General features: G+C 23.8%; 1 protein-coding gene across 1 annotated transcript in view; it reads right to left on the bottom strand.

The window, feature by feature from the left end:
* Nucleotides 1-3350: 3350 nt before the first annotated feature.
* The window catches only part of LOC113367640 (zwei Ig domain protein zig-8-like), a 69690-nt gene continuing 47980 nt past the window's right edge, over nucleotides 3351-25060 (bottom strand). The window contains exons 4-8 of the mRNA XM_026609229.1: nucleotides 22947-23157; nucleotides 19368-19564; nucleotides 18708-18864; nucleotides 18570-18614; nucleotides 3351-3373 (exon numbers count right to left, since the gene is read on the bottom strand). Of these exons, the coding sequence (XP_026465014.1) occupies nucleotides 3351-3373; nucleotides 18570-18614; nucleotides 18708-18864; nucleotides 19368-19564; nucleotides 22947-23157 (633 nt within the window). The remainder of the gene's footprint in view (nucleotides 3374-18569; nucleotides 18615-18707; nucleotides 18865-19367; nucleotides 19565-22946; nucleotides 23158-25060) is intronic.

The raw sequence follows: 25060 nt of genomic DNA on the forward strand, positions 1-25060 counted from the left end.
TAAAAACAGAATTTTGATAAAATATCATGTGTATATAATAATTTTAGATTGTTGGATATGTTTATTAAATATTAAGGTAAGTTTAGTAATTTTAAATTATATATAATCGGGTGTATAAATACGTAAATGTAATTTATTCGAAAATGAAGTGGTTGATATGATAAAAACGGTTGTGTATGAAAAAATAAGATTTTTGATTTTATATATATATATATATATATATATATATATATGTATATATATATATATTATTATTATTTCATGTATATATTTGTTTATTTGTAATATCATTGATGGCAAACTTAAATTCAAGTAAGTATTAAAAATTCATTTCGTAACTTTCATCAAATTTGTTTATAGGAAGAAAAAAATGTATGAAATTTATATTTTGCAAAATTTTTAAAAAATGCCGATACTCAGATTTTACCAAAACATCTGATATTCGTTGCAAATTTGTTACAAATTAATATTTACTAATTTTTTTAAAGAATCAAAAATAAAAATTTATAAAAATTATCTCCACAAAAATATATTCCGAAAATTATTTGAGCCAAAATAAATGAATAAACAAATATACAAATGTATCTTGAATTTTTTGGCTTAAGTTTTTTCTTTATTAATTTTGTATCATAAATAAATCTGACAAAATTCTTATTATTAAGAATTTATTAACAAAATCATTATTTATTTCCAGATGTGACTTTAGGTGAGTATTCAGTAAAACAATTTTTTTTATAAAATTATATTGGTGACAAATCATGTTATGTAATTTCTGAAATTATAAATCTTTCTACATAGAAAAAATTTTTTTGTGAAAAGTGTATTTGGCAAATCTTACATGAAGGATTTTGGATAAATTTACAAATTTATTACAAAGTTATAAATTTACAAAAGTGGTAATGAAATATGGTGAAAAAAATTTCAAATTAATATAAATATTTCTATAAATTACAAACGATTCAATAAATTCAAATAGATGATGGTAAAATATCGATTTTTTTGTTTTAAGTATATTTGGCAAAAAGCAAATTTACTAGAAAATTTGTAAATCAATGAAGAAAATAATGTAAATTTATCAATTTCATATTTATATAAAATTTTAAAATTTAGCAAATTTGATTTTATTTTTTTTATTTATATTTTTAAAATAAATTTTCATACTGTTCAATATGAGTAATGATAAAGTACGCATAATAAAAATTATTTACTAAAAATCTAACTCAAATTCAAGGCTTATTTTTGGAAAATTTTGATTAATCATTTGCCACGTGAAAGTTAAAAAAAATATGGTATATTTATTAAACTGAAAACTTGTATAGTTCCTCAAAAATTTTAATTTTTTTCTTCTAACAATTTATTGAATACATAGCTGAAAGTTTCTTTTAGAGAATAATTTAATATTTGAATGTTTTGGACTCTGACCTTTCTCTGTCAAATTATTCAAATTACGTAATAGCCTAATAATACGACAGAAGCAAATTTCATACAAAAATGTATTGAAGAGATCTAATATGACTATACCATATTAAATGTCAGGAATTAAATTTCAACTTACGTAAAACAAAAATTCAATGTAACAAATGTACAAAGAATATAATTGTCTCTAAAATGTGTAGTTCAAGTTTATTTGGTAAATCTACCAGAGTACCAATTTTTTTCAAAACAACCTATAATGAACGTAAAATTTATCTTTTTTTGTTAACATATATATATATATATATATATATATATATATATATATATATATATATTTAATAAGAATTAAATTACTACATCAAATATTAATAAAATCCTACCTTTAATCAGTTGCTCCTAGTACATGAATTTTCCAATACTTTTTCCTTTCCAACAAAATCCTTATCACCACTTTTACACAAACTTTCACACAAATTACGCTAAACACAAATATTGCTCATAAAAACAAAAAAGAAAATTAACAAAATTACTAAATCACATTTTTCAAATGAAAAAAAAATCACTCACAAAATCACAATTTTTTATTAAAATTGTCTTCCCGCGCGCGCGGAGTAATAATCGAGGCTTTTTTGCATATTGCAGAAATAATAATTGAACTTAAAATGAAAATTGGAATTAAATCAATACAAAAATTGGTGTAAAAAATGATATATATGTGAATATAATAAAATTACTCGCAATTTCTCGAAGATAAAACTAAAAAAAGTTAAATGTTAAAAGTTTAAAAAAGTTAAAAGTTAAAGTCGTAAACAAAGGTAAGGTCATGGAAAAATTAATATTCTTTTCAAACAGATGACTAAAATTAATAGTAAATTGAATTCCGAGTTAAACATACTAAATTCAAATTTATACAAGGCAACAGAGTTAAACAAAATCAATTTGAAGGTAAAAAAAAATAATTAAAACGTTTAAGATATAAATTATAAAATTAAATGAAGTGAATTTAAAGATCAACGAAAAAAATTAAAAACTCAACGAAATGAATTCAAAACTGAAAAAAAAATTTGAAGTGTAAATACGGAATACGACAAAATAAACCCTAGTAGAAATGAATCGTGGCGCAATATTGTACTTTTTATGGGCTCTATATTGTTTACCAATATTGCTATAATATTATTCTGTTAACATTTTCCCATATAAATCCAATATTAAAACCAATAAAGGCCCCATATAAAACCAATATTGATAAACAATATTAAAATCCCATTCAAAACCAATATAAGCTCAATATTGAGAACCAATATAAGATTAATATAAATAAACAATATTTACCCTATATAAAAAACCAATATAAGCTCAATATAAATAAACAATATTTACCCCAAATTCATAATTATTATTTAACCCACATTTAAAAATATTATTTAATTTATATAGAAAAACAGTATTTAACTCATTGATAATAAAAGTTTATTTATTCTAAATGAATACATACATTTTTAAATAGTTTATGTATTGAATCTTGATATCTTTATTAACAATTTACACATTATTTTATGATAACAAGATACAAAACAATCAAAATATTTTCAGTCATTATAATAATTTAGAGGATTTTAATGATAAATTATAATCATAATTTTTGTTAATCCTATCGCCGTAATTGTACAAAGACCAAGCCATTCAAACAATTTGCAGACTTAATTATTATTTCGATGTTTTTTTTATTTTCACACATGTTTTAACATTTTCTTGAATTCGATCATGATTACACCTGAAATAAGATAAAATTTATTAATATTTTATAGCAATATTTTCGAAATATATTGATTTTATAAACTCATAAATTCAATTACTTAGCTTTTAGCAAAAAAAACATTTCAGGCATTATTTTGCAGTAAATATAATTGTAGTTTATCTAAAACTCATATTTTCTAGAACTCTATCACAGTCAAATCTGAAATAATTAAAAATACAGTAAATAGAAAATTTTAACATTAATTTAAAACAGCTCAATTATAGTTTCAAATTAAAACAAAAAAACTATTGTTGGAAATACGAATACCAAATATTCAAAAGCGATAATAAGTTATTGAAAAGTCTTCATTTAATAAGTTTGTTAATATTTTTATTACCTTTTACCAAATCCATTCTTGCTATGTGATAGTTTTTATATTACAGCTGATTTTATATCCATTTCAATTTAGTCAATCTAGAATATATAAAATACATCATTGTTTACTAAATATGTATGTTGATTTATATAAGTAATAAATATACTTACGTGCTTTAAATATAAAACTCAAAATTACGTTATTTAACCGCTTAATTTTAATTATAAACTGTTCACAAAATAAGTTTTTAGCAAATTATTATATATTTGATATCATAGATCATTTTATTATTCACTAAATATTCACTCAAAATTCACGAACTAAGACTTACTATATTTTATGAATATTTTTTAATATTATAACAAATTCTAAATTCAACAAAAATTGCTAAACGCACTGCGTAACAAATTTCAGTCTACTGAAAATTACGAAACTCTGCTTGGCTTGCGCTTTGTTTGATGGTGTAGGTGTAGCATTGTTAATCAAAGGGCGGTTTTTATGTTTTTGTATTTTATGTTACGAAGTATACGCTCATTAATTTGTCGTTATTAGTTTATTCAGTGTAGTAGTCATTAAAAAAAACTTTATATATAACAAAGTTTATATATAACTCTTTTTTCATTCATTTCAATATGAGATAGTTAGTAAATTACATAATCTGTGAAACGTTAGTTAGAAAATGTTCAAAACGAAATTAATAAAAACGCCATTAATTATTATTATATCAAATATGTTTATATTTATAAAATTTTAAATATTTAGATTTATTATTGATTTTTTTTCTGAATTATATAAAATAAATTTTATCTTCACAAAACAAAATTAATATTTCACTTATTTTATTCTACGTTTTGGGCTTATGGATTCTTTCCTTCTTCAAGAACTAACCAACAAACATTTTTTATAATCACACTCTTTTCTATGTACACAATAATAAATTTAAAAAAATCTTCGTTTGAATTTAAGTTAATTTTTTAATTAAACTTTTACTCTTAAATAACATTAATATAAATAATAAACTAGTATAGTAATATAAATAATAATTGCTATCAAAAAGATAAAACAAAAGTGCAATGACATAATATTTGTTCATAAAATACGTATAAAATAATTTTGGCCACAACTGACACAGTCAGGTAGAATATTTCGTCGTAGGACAAAGGACACGCATAGAAGAAAGGACTCGCATCGTACACGAAGTGAGATAGTCTTATACAAACATCGGTTATATGAAAGAAAGAAGAGACACTCTTGAGTAGTTTCTCAAAAACAGATGTTCGTACATATATATGGTATGGTCATACATACATGTATATATGATGCAATTTCAGAAATTTTTATTCTATGAATAAATATAAAACGTCTAAATTTATAAATATAAATCGATATATTACTAGCAGATATAACAGATTTAAATAATATTAATACATACCAAACCAGGGTAAAACAAATTTAAGCAAGGCATGTGACTAATCACAAAATTTTATTATTTAACTTTTATTTTATTCGAAGTTTTGTTTTTTTATCAAACATTTTGTTTACATTTTTTTCTCGTTTACTCACATTATTTAAATTTAATATATATATATTCTGATACTTTTGCACTATTATAATCTTGTATAATTTTGTTTTTGTTTTGTTTATTGAATGATGGCCATACTTAAAATATCGTTAAATAATATAGTTAATAAATAAATACAATATAGTTAAATTATTTATTGCTTTTTTAACTTCCCGTAGGGTAGTTATAGTAATGAGACGAATATCGAAAATGAAAATTTTTGCATATCTTCACGTTTAATAATGGATTTAATTAATTTAGCTATTAATTAATTAATTCTCAAAAATATGTTTTTTAAGAGTCACCATAGATGTTTTTGGCGCTAATTTATGATTTAAAATTGATTATTTTCTTGACCAATGTAAATGTTACTTATTTCCCAATGTAAATGTTCGATAATAAAGAAAAAATAAATGTGAATATAATATTTACAATTTATATTGAATTCATATAAAATTTATATCAAACTATTAATTACGATCGAGCTGATCGAGCTATGTATTACCTAAGATATTATCAATGAGTTAAATTCTGTTTTCTATATGAATTAAATAATATTTTTAAATATGGGTTAAAATAATAATTTTGAATTTGGGGTAAATATTGTTTATTTATATTAATCTTATATTGGTTTTCAATATAATTTCAGAAAAAAAATGTATCACCCCCACATTTAAAATTCATATTGAATTTATAACAAAAATATATCAAACTATTAATTGCAATCGAGCATATGACTTTTTAAAAACTTTAATCATGATTTTGGTGCTAATTAATTATTTAAAGTTGATTTTTTTCGTAACCCTTATAAAGACCACACATTTCCCAAATTCGATAATACTGAAGAAACGAATCGTGGTTGCCCAGAAAAAAAAAGCAAAACCCCCACATTTAAAATTTATATTGAATTTATAAGAAAAATGTATCAAACTTGTAATTGCGATCGAGGACATGACTTTTTAAAAGCTTTAATCATTACTTTGGTGCTAATTAATTATCTAAAATTAATTTTTTTCGTGACCTTTATAAAGACCACATATTTCCCAAGTTCGATAATACTGAAGAAACGAATCGTGGTTGCCCAGAAAAAAATGCATAACCCCCACATTTAAAATTTATATTGAATTTGTAAGAAAAATGTATCAAACTAGCAATTGCGATCGAGCATATGACTTTTTAAAAGCTTTAATCATGATTTTTGTGTTGATTAATTATCTAAAGTTAATTTTTTTCGTGACCCTTATAAATACCACATATTTCCCAAGTTCGATAATACTGAAGAAACGAATCGTGGTTGCCCAGAAAAAAAATGCATAACCCCCACATTTAAAATTTATATTGAATTTGTAAGAAAAATGTATCAAACTAGCAATTGCGATCGAGCATATGACTTTTTAAAAGCTTTAATCATGATTTTTGTGTTAATTAATTATCTAAAGTTAATTTTTTTCGTGACCCTTATAAATACCACATATTTCCCAAGTTCGATAATACTGAAGAAACGAATCGTGGTTGCCCAGAAAAAAAATGCATAACCCCCACATTTAAAATTTATATTGAATTTGTAAGAAAAATGTATCAAACTAGCAATTGCGATCGAGCATATGACTTTTTAAAAGCTTTAATCATGATTTTTGTGTTAATTAATTATCTAAAGTTATTTTTTTTCGTAACCCTTATAAATACCACATATTTCCCAAGTTCGATAATACTGAAGAAACGAATCGTGGTTGCCCAGAAAAAAAATGCATAACCCCCACATTTAAAATTTATATTGAATTTGTAAGAAAAATGTATCAAACTAGCAATTGCAATCGAGCATATGACTTTTTAAAAACTTTAATCATGTTTTTTGTGCTAATTAATTATCTAAAGTTAATTTTTTTCGTGACCCTTATAAATACCACATATTTCCCAAGTTCGATAATACTGAAGAAACGAATCGTGGTTGCCCAGAAAAAAATGCATAACCCCCACATTTAAAATTTATATTGAATTTATAAGAAAAATGTATCAAACTAGCAATTGCAATCGAGCATATGACTTTTTAAAAGCTTTAATCATGATTTTTGTGCTAATTAATTATCTAAAGTTAATTTTTTTCGTGACCCTTATAAATACCACATATTTCCCAAGTTCGATAATACTGAAGAAATGAATCTTGGTCGGCCACAAAAACTTGGATTTCGCCCACATTTAAAAATTATGTATAATTCGTGTAAATATAGAATTAGAGGCGTAAATCAGATGGAAAACATGTTTATTATTTGTAATAAACCATATAAAACACTTTTCCGATGAATTTTCCAAGTTTTCCATAATTTTGAAAACAAATATTGTCCGGTCCATTTAAAGACAAGATTCGAATATTGCGCCACGATATTTTACCCCTCTAGCCACGATACATTTCTACTAGGGAATTCAAATGCGATTAACAAAATAAATTTAAATCCTAACAAAAATAAATTTAAAACTCAAAGTAAATATATAGAATAACCTAATAAATTTAAAGTTTCACCAAATAAATTACAAATTAAAAAAAGTAAGTCGCAAATGGAGAAAATAAATGCAAAACCTAAAATAAAGATCTAAGATAGTAAATTAAAAAATCAATGAAATAAATTCAAATATTATCAACTAGAATTTCGAAATTTAACAAAATAATATCAAAGTTTTTCAAAACGACTATAAAATGAAATTAACTATAAATAGCATTCAAAAAAAATGTAGAAAATTCAAATATTTACCTAAAACTTTCGAACAGTATTAAAAATTTAAGCTAATAAAGCAATAAACCAAATCACATAAAATAATAACATGAATGAGCAAAATTAAATACTAAAAACTAGAAAAAAAATAATTAAAACAAATTTTAAATCCCTAAAAAATAAATTTAGAGTTCAACAAAATAAAATGGAAAATTAACGAAATAAATTCAAGGTTTACCAAAATATTATGGTATAACTGCAACTTTAAAAAATGAAATAAATCATAACCAAATAAATTAAACTTTAAACAAATTCCAATCAAGAAAACAAAATAACTTCAAAATTATAAATAAAAATGAAAACTTAATAAAATTAATATAAAACTTGACAAAATAAATTCAAATATTAACAAATAGAATTCAAAGATTAAGAAAATAATATCAAAATTTTCTATGAAAAAAAATACCCTATGAAGAAAAATTAACTATGAAGAGTATTCTAATAATAATGATGGTAATAAACGCAAAATTATAAGAGATATTCAATTCAAAAAATATCGAATTACGTAATCAGAAACTAAAATATATTTTATAAAAATGTAAGCAAAATTAAATGCAAAAAACTAAAAAATAATTAAATTCTAATTCCAATTCTAACAATTTTAGAGTTTAATAAAATAAATTCAGAGTTGAACAAAATAAATCCAATTAAATAAATTCAAAGAGCGTTTAATCGAAAAAGTTCAAAATTTAACAAAATCAATGCAAAATTAAACAAAATTACATCAAAGTTTGAAAAAAAAATTGAAATATGTTCTAGTAACAATAAATATAAGAAATAATAACAAATTAGAAAAAATTAAATTTTACAAGAAACTTAACAAATGTTCAAGTTAAATCAAAAATCTAGTAAACAAATTGACTAAGTAAAATTATATAAAAATATTGGCTATAAAATGTAAAATTTAACAAAAGTTCAACTGAAAAATTTGGAGCATTTAGACAGCAATTAACAAAAAAAAACTACATAAAATAATAATACAGAATTTAACAAAATTAACATCAAAGTTTTGAAAAATAAATAAATTATATTCTAGTAAAAAAATGCAAATCTTGCAAAAAACCGAGAAAAATCTGGTTACAAATTTTAAATTAAAAAAACTTCAAGTGACAATACTAGCTATCTTCCGTAAAATTCAAAAAAAACAAATTGACTAATAGCTAAAAAAATTTAACAGAAATCATATAAAAATATAAGCTATGAGATGTAAAACTTAAAGAAAATTCAACTAAAAAAAAATGGAACAATTAGAAGGCAACTATCAAAAGAAAACTACATATAAAATAAAAAATATTGGATATAAAATATAAAATTTAACGAAAATTTAACAACTAAAAAAGTTGGAAGGCAATAATCAAAAGAAAACTACATATAAAATAAAAAATATTGGATATAAAATATAAAATTTAACGGAAATTCAACAACTAAAAAAATTGGAAGGCAATAATCAAAAGAAAACTACATATAAAATAAAATATATACAATTCAAGCTAGAAAAATTTAATGAGCACTAAATTAAAGAAATTGTTAAGAACTGTAAAGTTTGATTATTAATCAAGAAAAGTATTTGGAACGATCTACAAAATGTATAAAAAAATCTTACAAAAGTCATTAAAAATAACCAGCACATAATATACAAAAACAAAAAAATCTATTCTAAAACGAAAAATATTACTGATTTTTCATTAATATTAAAATATCAAAAAATCATGGTTCGTATCTGAATATAGGCTATAATAAATTTGATTTTTTTATTTTTTTACTCAATTAATTAAACCGATGATTACGTTAATACAATTTTACTTAAATCAACTGATATTTATAAATTTATCCTATTCCTTAACAAATGCAAAGAGGGTATACTATATATTCTACAATCTGTCAAAAATAAATTTATGTTAATTGGAATTAATAAAATTTAAGCGAGTAACAACCGCAAACTAATAAAAAACTAATAACATAACAAATAAAAATAATTACTGAAAATAAAAACCAAAAACTAATAATCAAATTAAAATACAAAGTGCAATGTGCAAACGCGCCGACGAATTATATTTTACCCCACGCGGCGACGACGTTTTGGGCCAAAAAATCGACCGAAAAAAACGATTTAGCCATCGATTATTACTTATATTTAATTAATTATGTTTAAAAGTCATTAACACACCTTTTTAATTGTCCATTTGTGCATAATTTCGGTATAAAAATGCATTTTTGTCCTTAGTTTTGTGACTTACCGTCGTCGGCGTGCGAACTGAACTAAATTGCATGCACACTTGTTGCACAAAATTCGGCAAGGACACGTTTTATCTAGGCGACAACAGGGGTTGCAAACCGAATTTGAGAAAAATTTATAATAAATATAAATTATTTAAAATATTTTTGTATATTGATAATAATGATGTATTTGTTAATATTTATTATGTTTGTTGAATTGAAAAGCGTTAAAATTTATTATTCATCAAATTAATTAGCACTGAAAGAACAACAAAAGTTTTTTTAAGTACATATATATTTCTGAAAAAGATTAATAAATTTATTAATATTGATTATTGATTATTGATTAATAATAAAGTATTAATATTAAATAAATAACGAATTATGGCCCGTATCCGAATATTTATTCACAATTATTTTTAGTTTTTTTTTTAAAATACATATAAAAAATATCTATTACAATCAAAAATTCTTTTTAATTTTTTATAATGTTGGCGTATAAAGTTTTTAAACTAAGTTTTAAATATATATGTATATGTATATATATATATATATATATATATATACATATATATATATATGTACTTTTGTAAAATATTTTAATGTTTTTATTAGAATTGTATTAGATTGTTAAATAAGTTATAATTGATATATTTTTGTTTTGTTTTTATATATTATGTGTTAAGAGTTTTTGTTGTTTTTTTACAACATTTTATTTACAATTTTATTATTAGCTGTTTTCTTGCAAAAATTTAAAGTTTTTTTCTATTTCTAAATTAATATTTTTATTATGATAATAATTATTATTATAATTTTTGAATTTTTTGTATCTATATATTATGTTTAGTTTTAGCTATTTTTATGTCTTTTTGCAAAATTTTATGTTTAACGTTAACAAATTTTATTATTAGCAGTTTTCTTAAAAAAATAACAGTTTTTTTATTTCTGAATTTTTATTTTCAGTAAGCCAAGTATTTTTAAAAGCAATATTATCATGATGATATATTATCATAATTGTTAATAAGTATTTTTTTTGTTTAGTTATTAATTATAATAAACATGTAATAATAATAAATATGCATTTGTTTATAAAATTTGATGCTCTAGTTTTTATAAATTAAATTCTACTTTTATTAATCAAATTCTACTTAAATTATTTTATATTTTTGGATTTGAAATTAAAATTATCTATTTACATAATACTCTCGAATTTAATTTTCAAAAAATAACATGGATTTACTCAAATATTTTAAACCAAAGTATAAATTAATATTTATTATATTTGTACTTTAAAAAAAAAAAGATTATTTTTTATACTTCAAATTTTTTATAAATTTTATTACAACTTTTCGCATATATTTTAAAAATCACTTTTATTTATTAAATTTTACATATATTAACAAAATATTAATTTTAATATAGTTATATCAATTGGTATGCATTATAAAAAATAATAATATAAAATGTTCTACAACTTCTCGTACATATTTGTAAAATTACTTGTATATATTAAAATTGACATATTTTAACAAAATATTAATTTAAAACAACAAATCTAGTTATTTTTTTATACATTTTATTCCATTATTAATTATTTAAATTTTATTATTACTCACTTATAAACATTACAATTATTACTATTATTTTATCATTTTTATAATTTACAGTTAAGTTAATTATTTTATACATTTTAAAAATGAATATAAAAATCTCTTAAAACTCTGGATTTATATATAATATTACTTTCACTTTTTGTAAAAAGAATATATTATAATTATTTAATTTAATTTATTTATTATTCATTATTTAACTACATGTCTACATTAAATTAATAAATAACAAATTTATATATAAATTTCCCATAAACCATTGACCAATTATTATTTCACACTGATGTTTTTTTTAAATTCATTACTATCAAAATTATTTAAAATTTGTATAATTTTAATATATTTAATATGAACTAAGATTTTATTATATATATATATATATATATATATATATATATATATATATATATTATAATCTAAGTTGGTATTTAAATGCACACAATGAGCCAATAAAATTTATAATCTTGTACTTCATACATACATATATCCATAATTACATATAAACATACATACCATATATATATATATTATAAAATTAAATTTACAACTATTTCCTCACATTTTCAATCATTTTCCTATCAATTTTCCCCAAAATTTACACCCCACAACCAATTTTTCCCAACAAATTCTTTTACTAAGTTGCGCAACCCTGTGCACGTCATCGGCCCAAAGGTGCACGATATTAAGACGATTCTGATTGGTCGATTTAATATTCGGGGGACGAGTCTATTATTTATATTAAAGGGGAGGTCACCTCATAATATTTTAAATTTGCATAGAAAATTTGCACGAATTTGAGAAATGTTCGGGGTTTTGTAGCATTCGAATGCGACGGACGAAAGCATTATTTGCACCTTGAGGGGAGGTTGCGCCGAAATATATATGATGAAATTTGTATGAGGAATTTGTATGAATGATTTGTATGGAGAATTAGTATGAAGAATTTACTTGAATTATTTAAACTTGAATTTAATTATATATTTGATGGAAATATTAGTAGAAGGAAATTATTGCTTGTTCCTAAGGAGCGTTGTGCCACAAAAGATATATTTTATTTTTATTTACATATATTTTATGTATATTAAATGCTTTTATGAATGACTGTTAAATTTGAAAATTACTTATTTTATACATGAAGAAATTAATTTAAGTATAATATATATATATATATATATATATATATATATATATATATATAACTATTTAAATAACCCATGAATTAATATATTGATTTAATAATAATTATGTCGATTATTTACTCATTTTGGGAAGTTGAGGCAACTTGCCTTAAGGCAAAATGCTACTTACACCTAGTTTATATGTTTAGTCATAAGCAAGCGGTAATAAATTAAACAATAAAATAGTACTTAAGTATGTTTGATTAATTTATTACAATATTTGGTTTGTCGTATAAATATTTGGAATTCAAATCATTTTGGATTATATATATATATATATATATATATATATATATATAAAAACACAAAATTACTTGAATTCTAAATATTTATACGACAAAACAAATATTGTAATTAAATAATCAAACATGATTACTATTAATTACTACATGATTTAATTTATTACCGCTTGCTTATGAGTGAATAGATAAACTAGGTGTAAGTAGTATTTTGCCTTAAGGCAAGTTGCCTCAACTTTGCAAAATTAGTTTAATTAATTATCGGCATAATTATTAATAAATCAATGTATAAATTTAAATAGTTTATTAAAAATATTGTAATTAAAAAATTTAAATTACAAAATTAATATTTTACTATTTATTACCGTTTGCTTATGAGTACGTAGATGAACTAAAACTAGGTGTAAGCAGCATTTTGCCTTAAGCCCCAACTTCCCAAAAATTAGTAAATAATTGACATAATTATTAACTAGTGGGGCGCAAGGCATCGTGCCTTAAGGCAAATTGCTGGAACTTCTCTTACCAAAAATTATTTTTTTTAAAAAAGGTTAACATGTTTGAAAAAAAATACTCCGTAAAAATTAGATTTTTGAGAAACTATAAATTTTTGACAAAAATTTACTTTTTTTTGAAAAAAAAATGTTTTCTTTATTTTGACATATTTTGGAAATTCTGAACTTTTTTCAAAGCAATCGTACTGCTTTAACTACATAGGGACGAAATTATCGAAGCGCATAAGCGCATTGTCGCTGTCCAACGCGTAAACATTGGTACGGAACCCATTGGAATGTAAACAAAATTTATACTTATTGTTGAAATCTCTATAAAAAATCTGATAATTTGATTTTTAACCGCCAGATGGCATTTTTTTTTTTTTTACTAGAGCTTCAAAACCGCTAGAACTGCCTTCATGAAAATTTGATCAGTTCTTCATCTTGTTAATACAAGTAAAATGTTTTTTGAATTATTAAAATCGGACGCTCCGTTCTCTTAAAAACTGAGTTACTGTTTTTAGCACTTTTTGCTCCATATCTTCGGAACAGCTAGACCTGTCTTTGCCAAAAACTAATCAGCACGTCTCCTTATCAATACGAATCGAATGTTTTTTGAATTATTCAAATCGCTTCATCCGTGTTCCCGAAATCGTCGACAAAAATTTGTATCCGAACACACACACACACATATATCCATTTTTTCTAAGGTATGCCAAAATATTCAGATGGTTTTGAAACGTATAGATATGTGAAAATTTTCATTTTTGATTTTTTGCAATTACTATAACTACCCTACGGGAAGTTAATTCAATATTTTACTATTTAATTTATCAACGCTTGCTTGTGACTAAATAGATAAACTAGGTGTGAGTGGCATTTTGCCTTAAGGCAAGTTGCCTCAACTTTCCAAAATGAGTAAATAATCGACATAATTATTAATAAATCATAATTATAAATAAATTTATGAGTTATTTATAAGTATACGAAGTTGATGTAAAAAAGTATAGCAAATTTTTTTGGGAGATTTTAATAAAACTTTGTATGGCAATAAAGTGCATAGTCTTAATGAACAAAGTAAAATATTAGAGGCTTACGATAAGTGACCTATAGCAACTCGTAATACATATATAAAGTAATATACTATTGATTTCTTATTGATTAAGACAATTATTTACATATGTCGGAAAGTTCATGCAACTTGCTTCTAGGCGTAATGCCACTCACACCTAGTTTTTAACTTCCCGTAGGGTAAGTTATTGTAATCGTCCAACAACTACTATATTAGTGATTTCTTATTCTTCAAGTCGTTTATTTACACATGTCAAAAAGTTTATGCAACTTGGTTTGAGGCAAAATGCCACTTACACCTAGTTTTGAAATAATCGATATAAATATTATTAAATCAATATATTAATTTATGAGTTATTTATAAGTATACCAAGTTGCTATGAAACTATTGCAATTTTTTTTGAGAGATTGCCGTAAGGCAAGTTATTGTGATCGTCAAAATATCTAAATTGCAAATTGTTGCATATCTGTACGTTTCAGAGGTTTCTGAACATTTTGGCATACCTCAAAACAAATGGATGTGTGTGTGAATGCGTGGATATTTTGTCCTTTTTTTTCGGGCGCACGGTTCCACCGATTTGAATGGTTTAAAAAACATTCGATTCCTATTGATAGGGAGATGTGCTGATTAGATTTTGGTAACGGCAGGTACAGTTGTTACGGAGATACGGAGTAAAGAGTGCAGAAAATAGAAATCGAGTTTTTGAGAGAACGGAGTATCCGATTTGAATGATCTAAAAAAACATTCAATTTGTAATGATTGGGAGAAGTGGTGATTAGTTTTTGGCAAAGGCAGGTCCAGCCATTTCGGAGATGTAGAGCTAAATGTGCAAAAACGCAGTTTTTGAGAGAACTAAGCGTGCGATTTGAATGATTCAAAAAACGTTGTGCTTGTTTTGACGAAACCATTGCTTTTGGAAAAAATAATCTATTTAAAAATTATTTGTTTTGTAATATCAAAAATAATTCGGATTTTCAAAATTTTAATTCGGTGCGGAAAATTAGAGCAATTTGCCTCAAGATGCCATACATCACTAGTTTTTTTTATTATTTCAAAATTTAAAAAATTTTTGTAGAATTTTTTTTGTGTATTGAAAATAATTCCGATTTCAATTTTATTTCTAGTTAAAGTTTTATTAACTTAATATAAAACATTCTACATTTAATGTAAAAAAAATCATAAAATATAATAAAATTTTAAATATTACTCACCAAAAAATTTACAAAAACAAGATGAATATTTATCCAAAAATATTTGTTTTTGCAAATACACTCTTCTAAAAAAATCTTTCAAATTTCATTCGACCAAATAAATTCTTTTAGTAATAATTTATTCTTTCCAGATTATTTCATGGTTGCAATATATATCTGAAATTGATGAGAAAAGTTTAGAAACATTTTATTAAATTGTTCAACAATGTTTTACCATTTTTCAATCTTCTTCAAAATTTGTACTGAATTTAAATTTATTTAAGTTTCTATGAAAAAGTTTATTAAATTGTTTAACAAACTTTCTAATAATTATTATTATTGTATTGTATTATTATAAATTTTCAGTATCGAAATAATATATATATATATATATATATATATATATATATATATATATATATAAAATGTTACTCACCAAAAATTTAAAACAAATGTAAAAGATTAAATAAATATTTCAGGAAATTTATTTGTCAAATTCACTTCAAAATTATATTTCTTTTCGATATAAGTTTTTTTTTCTAATAGAATACTATGGTTAATTATTTTTTCCAAATTAATTTCTTATTTATGAATCTGTAAAAAATAAGCAAATATTATTTCATAAAATTGTATATTAATTAATTTAAAATTTGTATCCGAGACAAATTATTCCAAGTTTTTCAAAAATATGAATATTTATCTAAGATGATTTTTTTGCCAAATACACTTACTTATTTTGTAAGTTTATTAATTAATGAAGAATTATGTCAAAGTTTGTACTTGAAAAGAATTATTCCAATAATTATTTCTAAATTATTAAAAAAAAAATCTATTTGTATATAGTTTCTATATAACTAAAAATTTATCATTGTTTTGTATTGTACATATATATAAATATAAATTAGTATTAATACCTTATGTAAATATAGTTAGTAGGAACCGATTAAAAATTCATGAATATGATATTATATGCATATAATATAAATATTATACAAAAAAGTAATCCTGATTTTAAAAAAATAATGTAATAAAGTATACTATTATAGAAAACTGAATAAAGTGTATTAAAATATGAAATTATGGGGTTTTATTATTTTTTAATTATATATATATATATATATATATATATAACATATAAATATATATATATATATATATATAATATTATTTTAAACTTTAAAATTGAGGTTTATAATTTTTCAGAAAATCCGAGTGCTTTCTTTTAAATTTTCTTGGGGTATCTAGTGCTAAAAATTTTGTTATAATTAAGTTAACGATTATTATTATTTTTATTAAATTTACGAAAGAAAAATTTAGGTTTTTGCACACAAAATTTTGTTTTCTTGTCATTTCAAGTCGTTTTGAATCGTTTGACACAAAGATTTGACACTGAATTCAATATAATCTATTATTATTATTGCTTTTGAGTATCGTTTATTTTATCTGTTTTTTTAACTTTATCTAGTTTTTTACTTGAACTGTTAACTTTACATGGCTCTTCACCTTTACCTTTACCATTACTTTTAGAATTAAAATAAAAATAATTGACTTCCAAATTTGAATGCTACAGCATTCATGTTATTCTGCATCACAATCAAAATGAATGCCATAGCATTCACGTCCTATCAATCGCAAATTGGAGAACAATTTTTGCTTCTAAACTGTAAATAAATAATACTTACCCATTTGTGTATTTTGTATAAATTATATATTTCATTATCATATACATATATATATGTGATATTTACAATTTTCAAATTTTTATATAGAACATAATTTTTATGCAAAGTGATACATATGTACTAAATAATGTAATAAATTTTTATAACAGGTACAAATTTGTTTTTATTTCCACGGTAATTTTTTAAATTTAATAGTTTTTTCAAAACTTTATTGATTTTTTTTATATACTGGGATAAAAATTTACTAAAAATAAAATTCTTCTAAAACATGCAACTTTTTTAAGAATTGCACTTGATTTTTTTTCAAGAATTTGTTTATAATAATTTAATTTTCTCATCTTTTTGTATTAAACAATCAAATATTCTAAGTAATACATTTGTAAATAATTATGCACAAGAATTTGTCAAATATTTGTTATTTAATTTGTTAAAAATTATTATTTAACATCTAGCTTAAATTGTTTATTCTTGCAAACACATTTTATCTATAATATTTTAATTATGTAATTACATTTTATTTATTACATTATATTATATATATAATTTACAACTAATTATTTACATTTTTATAAAATATTACAAAATTTCATAGTTTCAAGATTTTTAGTAATAATTTATGATTTTAATTAATGATTTATTTATTTAATTAACTGCAAATATTTTTTTTTAATTTCTAACTAATTATTTACATTTTTATAAAATATTGCAAAAATTAATATAGTTTATAATTAATTATGATTTATAATTTATTAATTAATGATTTATATTTTTAAAAAAATATTTTTTCTTTAAAATAAAAATCTGTACTTTTACAACACGTCTTTATGTTTTTTTTAACTTCTATAGTTTTCAGTATTAATATTAATTATGAAATAATACAAATTACACTTAAATTATAATTATAATTTAAAAAAGTATTATTATATACAAGAATTTTTGAATTAATTTATATTTAAATAATTAGTAAATTGTTGTTAGGCATATTAATAATGATATTATTAAATTGATTATATTTGTTAAAAATTGATTACAGGAATCAGCCGAAGATGAACCTTTCATTGCTTCTGTATGTTCACCTAAAAAAAATTAAATAATTTTAATTGTGGAAATAATACTAAATAAATAACATTAAATATTACATTAAATAATCATTTGACATATTTTTTTACCTTTGACAACAATTAATTCGACTTTGTCAGGTGGACCTCCAGGTGGAGCGCAGGCATAACTTCCTGCATCTTCAAGACCTACAAGGGCAACTGTTAAAGAACTTCTAACTAAATCCTGGCTCCAAACTGTATCTACACTTATTCCACCTCTTTCTGCCTAAAAAATAAATGACACATAAAAAATCCTCCAGTAGTTCAAAAAAAAAAAACCAAAGTATAGAGTCCGTCAGATAACTTTTTTTTTGAAAATGCTACATGTAAACTACTGAATATTTTCTCAATCTAAATCTTTTCTATTTGAAAGTGCAATCTTTCTGGTTGATAATCGCAAATAATTTCATTGAAACAGCTATTTAACTTTTAAATAGCTGACAAAAAATTCTAAATTGCTGCCAATAAAGAAAAGTTATATGGCGGACCCTATATTATATAACAAGAAAATAAATAGTGAAACTAAACAAAGTTATGTAATCAATTTGGGTGATAAAAAATAAATTATAAGAGCATCTAAAAACTATCTAAAGTAAATCTAGAAAAATTAATAAGTTTCCAAGATGGTCTATAAATGCATAACAATCACACGCACAAACACAAACATACATCATTTTTATATATTTTTTTGTAACTTAAAACAAAATATTAAGTCTATGTATTTTTTACCTGGAAGCTGACAGGTTGCCCATCCTTAGTCCAAGTAACCTGTCTTTCAGTTTGACCTGTGGAAGATTTTTGGAGTCTGTACAAAGGAGCAGAGCATGTCAGGGTCAAAGTGGACCCTATTTTTACTGTCTGTAGTCTAGGGCCTGATATGGCAGCCCCTGTACTTGAAATGTAGGGCGAATCTTGCATTTGAGGCTCTAGAAAGAAAACACACGAATGTAGTAAATCTTCCTAAATAGTTACTTATATACAATAATCTCCTAAACATTTACTTATGGTATAATTATATTATCTTCCCGTAGGGTAGTTATAGTAATGGGCCAAAAATAGAAAATAATTTTTTTTGCATTTCTCGACGTTTTGAAGGTTTCTGAACATTTTGGCATGACTCACAAAAATTGATGTGTGAGTGTGTGTGTTTTGTATATCCGTAAATAACATTTGATCCCTATTGATAGAGAGATGTGCTGATTAGTTTTTGGCAAAAGCAGGTCCAGTCGTTACGGAGATACAGAGCAAAAAGTGCAAAAAATACAAATCAAGTTGTTGAGAGAACGGATCATACGATTTGAGTGATCTAACCACATTCAATTTGTAATGATTGGAAGAAGGGGTGTTTAGTTTTTGGCAAAGACAGGTCCCGCCATTTCGCAGATACAGAGCTAAATGTGCAAAAAATGGCAGTTTTTGAGTAAACTAAGCGTCCGATTTGAATGATATAAAAAACTTTCAGCTTGTATTGACAAAACAATTGCTTTTGAGGATAAAAAATTATTACATCTGTTTTTTATTTTCTATAAAATATTTTTGTAATTTTGGATTGAAAACTCAAAAAATAGCCCAGGCTAAGCACAGTCTAAGCGCTACTCTGGTACAAATGTTTACCCGAGTGCGTTTAGACTGTTTAGGTACTGGAGCAATTTTCCAATTTTGTGAAAACTATTGAAAAAAGTAAAAATGCCGCCAAGCTAAGCACAGTATAAGTGAAAATGACGCACAAAATTGTTTGCGAATGCGTTTATACTGTGACTATACAGGAGCTTTTTTTTAAATTGAATTCGAAATGGAATGACGATTGTTAATGTTCTGTAAATAAATTGATTTATGATTTACATTTGATTTGCTCAGATATAACAAGATAGCACAAATAATGAAAGTTCCGTTATGCCGCCTATACGTTTTTCTTATAATATTCTAAATATCTCAAATATTTGTTAGAAAGCTTATTAATTTTAGTATTTGTTTTTATAATAGACATATTAAGATATAATGTACCAGAATCACAACAATCTAAAATATCCAGAAGTATTTAAAAAAAATCCCAATCCTTTGATTTACTCATGCTCACATGCTTTGATGCATTATTTTTATAATATTCTAAATATTTCAAAAATTTGTTAGAAATCTCATCAATTTTAATATTTGTCTTCAAAGTAGACATATTAAAGTATAGCATACTAGAATTTCAACTTCAAAATATAAAACTTTTGTTCTTTGACTTACACAAACATATATACGCTATGATGCATTTTTTTGTATAATATTTAAAATATCTAAATACTTGTTAAAAAACTGATGAATTTTAGTATTTGTTTGCTTTTATAGTTGATATTTCAAAGAATAGCATCCTATAATTACAACATTCTAAAATATCCAAATATCCGACTTTTCTAAGACAAAATGTCACTTACACCTAGTTTTCAACTTTCCGTAGGGTAAGTTATTCGGTAATCGTCCAAAAACTAATATATCAGTGATTTTTTTTATTAGGTCCTTTATTAACACGTGTCGGGATGTACATGCAACTTGCCTTGAGACAAAATGCCACTTACACCTAATTTTATATTAGATTATATTTTATTTTTGAAAAATGTGAAAATGCCGCCAAGCTAAGCACAGTATAAGTGAAAATGTCGCACAGAATAATTTGCAAATGCGTTTAGACTGTGACTGTACGGGAGCACTTTTTCAATTTTGTGTAAATTAGGCAACTATTTTTTTTAAATTGAATTCGAAATGAAATGACGATTGTTGTTAATGTTCTGGCGATAAATTGATTTAAGATTTACATTTGATTTGGTCAGATATAACAAGATAGCAAAAACAATGAAAGTTACAGTATTTGTAATACGATATTGGAAAACGTTTAAAATTTCTCGAACATTTCATTACGGTACGGAAAGTTCCAGCAATTTGCCTTAAGGCACGATGCCATACACCACTAGTTTATTATTTAATTTCAAAAATCCGAGTGTCTTGGTAACATTTCACTCACGGCCTACAATAAAACACATCTGTCTCCTCTCCATCTTTTTCTCTTCTAGGGACAAACTCTTTAAAAAGATATATTTACATATCAAAAAACAATCAAGTGGGTGGTGGGTTTGACCTCGACCATCAACCCACTGACCTATTTCAACCCAGTCGAATTCATAATAATTTCGACGTCATAATTTACGAGACATCAGATAAATGAAGAAGTAGAAAATAGTTGGTAAGGAGTCCTTAGAGAATGCAATACCGGTATACCGGTATACCGAATTACCGATTTTTCGGCGGTAATTTTACCGGTATTTACCCCAAAAATACCGGTATTTTCGGTATTTTTACATAAGCGCTATTTGATACAAAATACACTAAAGTTTAAATTTCTCGGAACAAATGTATCTTTAAATTCCATAATCGCATAAACAGCTATATCTTCAAGTGATTCTATTGGATAAACAAATGTCAAATATCATCTCAACCCGTCATTAAACTGAATATTTATTGCTTTACTAAGGGCTTTATATCGTGTTAAAATAAATAGAATTGGACTGATAGATAATGATGTTTGTTTACATCTTATGTAAAAATGTAACGGTTTTTTAAGTGATATTTGCGCCAAAATATTTTATATCATACATATTACCCCTGCGTTATCTTTATTTTTTTCTAACTTTATACATAATAATTATGATAATTACTAAATATTTTTGTTTCTTATTACAATTATAAAATATTATTTTTCGAAAACGTTTTGAAGTTTGAAAATACTATAGAAGCATCACATTGTTTTAAATAACAATACTCAACAATTATAGTAACTTATTATTTATCTCGACAAAGAATCCGATCTTAAATTAGTGTAAAAAAAATATATTTTTAAAATATTGGAGATAATGCTAGTTTAACACATCGGATACAGAAAATACAGTTTATTATAATAATGTAATATGATCTTTTATGAGTTTTTGGTCTTTCTTACTCATAAGTTTGTTTTTGGTGAAAAGTACTCAATATACTCGACAGTGATAATGAATTAATTAAATTGCATATACTTTTGTTAAATTATTAACTTAAAAAAATAAACTTATTGTTTTATTTTATTGTTTTTATTGTTTAGTTGAATATAGTTGTAGTTGTATATGCATTTTTTTATATTTGTACTAGTAACTTTCAATTTTGTTTACGTTTGTTTAGGATAATAAAAACACCTGTAATTTACACCGGTTTTAAAATGAAAAATTACCGAAATACCGGTATTGAAATTTTCCATCGGTATTGCATTCCCTAGTAAGGACTTTTTTTTCTTCTTACCTTTGACGACTAGAGTGACATTGTAGTTGATTTTAGGGTCAGTGTTGACTTGGCACTCGTACCTTCCAGAATCTTCTAATTTCGCTTTTTTGACTACAAGACCCCAAGACAGGTCTCCAGGTGTATGTGAGACACTGAACCTGGGGTCAGCAGTAAAGGTTAATCGACCTGATGTCAGGATATGGAGGTCTCTGCCACGAATCCAGGATACCTAAAAAGGTAAATATAATTTTGTAAACACGAAAACTAGATATTTTTATATTAACGCTTTGGGGACGGCTGTCCACCTGAGTAGACAAACATACTATGTGAGGCACAGGCTATTTTATAAACAATGACTCAGTTTGCATCGAAACGTTGAAAAAATTACATATACCAGTGATAAACAGTGTTGTATTTAGAAAAAAAATTAAGTTATTTTAGTAGTGTTTTTAGCCTTTTTCTTTGCTATATGGTCGTTTTTTAATATATAAAACGACCGCGCGCTTTTAAATAAGGCAAAACGACTGGTAAATTTTGTGAATTAAGCAGTAGTAAAGATGAGTTTTAAATAGGCATTCATACAGACAAATTTTACGAAATTACTATTCGCACTGAAGATAGTGATGAATGTAATAATGATATATATACAAGAAGTTCGACAAATTAAATGAAGAGTGGAAAGACATTAGCGAATGTGCCGATTCTCCTTCAATAATCGAGTTTGACATACATCAACAAACACCCCGACTACAAATACCAAGCCATATAAGACATCCAATAGATTATTCTACTTTATATTTTACAAATGAATTATTAGACAATATAATAGAAAAAACAAACAATAATGGCAGCAAAAAAATTAACAAATATACTGACTAATCAGTGGCATATTCTAAATTCTAAAAGAAAAAGGGATTGTATTGTCTGTTCTGACAGAAAAGCACCAGGAGAAAGGCGGCGAACGACATTTTATTGTAAAACAACCAACAATGCATTTTGGAAATTGTTTTGAACGTCACCATTCATTATAAAATGATCAAAAATAAATTAATATTATAAATGTATGTCCTTCAATGACCACAAATATTTATCAAACAAATTGCACAACATACACAATGAAATCAAGTTTACAGCCGGTACAGTAGATTGTTTTGAAATCGGTGCCGTCCCGTAAGTGTTAAACTAAATTATTTTTCAACATTTTGTCAACTTTTGCATTTATTTTTCCATGTATCCCTTCAAAGTCGTAATTTTATAGTTGACATTATATTACAACCTTATACATTGAGGGTTGGTCTCATCTCATCCTTTTGTGCTAATGGATTTTCTTATTGCATAATAAAACGAATCATTTACTTCTGATGGTGCCAGGTAAGTGCCTACGTTGTTACTGGCTTTATAGTTGTTGTTCACTTATGACGAAAACAACAAATTTCCAAAAAACTGAGAATGGCATTAGAAAAGTTTTAATAAATTTTTTTTTAAAAAAGTTAACAAAACTAGAATGAATACATAAAAGTTCGAGCAAAATGAAACAGTTGTTAATCAGTCACTTATTTATATATTTATTGGTAACAAATATTAACTTTGATAGAAGATAATAAAATTAATATTGGAAAATATTTAGTTTTTCATTATGATTTTGTTACTTAGTAATTAGTTCTAAATATATATTTTAACATTTTGTACATTTTGTAAACTTCTTAAAAACAAAGTAAAAAAAAATAATTAATTAAACAAAATATAATGAAAAAAACTATATACACTAAAAGAATTCAATATAATCCGCAAAAATGTATTAAAAAAATATTGATGATCAAAAATAAATATTAACTTTAAGATGAAACTAAGAAAAATAATTGTTGAAATTTGAAATTCTTAAATTATTTTGGTACTGATTAATTAATTCTAAAATAAATATTTGAAGTAAATTAGCATTCCAATCGTCGAATTAAAAAGGGGGGTGATATAAAAAAAAATATTAAACGTTTCGACACATTGTGTGTCATCATCAAATGCAATCAAACCAGAAAAAACACAAAAAACTAAAAATTAAATTGTGTACGAGAAAATAAATATAAAAAATGATACATTTTGAAAACTTTTAAATGGGCAATAATAAAATTGAACAT

The sequence above is a fragment of the Ctenocephalides felis genome, unplaced genomic scaffold (genome assembly GCF_003426905.1).
Source record: "Ctenocephalides felis isolate EL2017-DRISC unplaced genomic scaffold, ASM342690v1 CF-g0.4_SCAFFOLD_01170, whole genome shotgun sequence".
In the NCBI taxonomy this organism is placed as follows: Eukaryota; Metazoa; Arthropoda; class Insecta; order Siphonaptera; family Pulicidae; genus Ctenocephalides; species Ctenocephalides felis.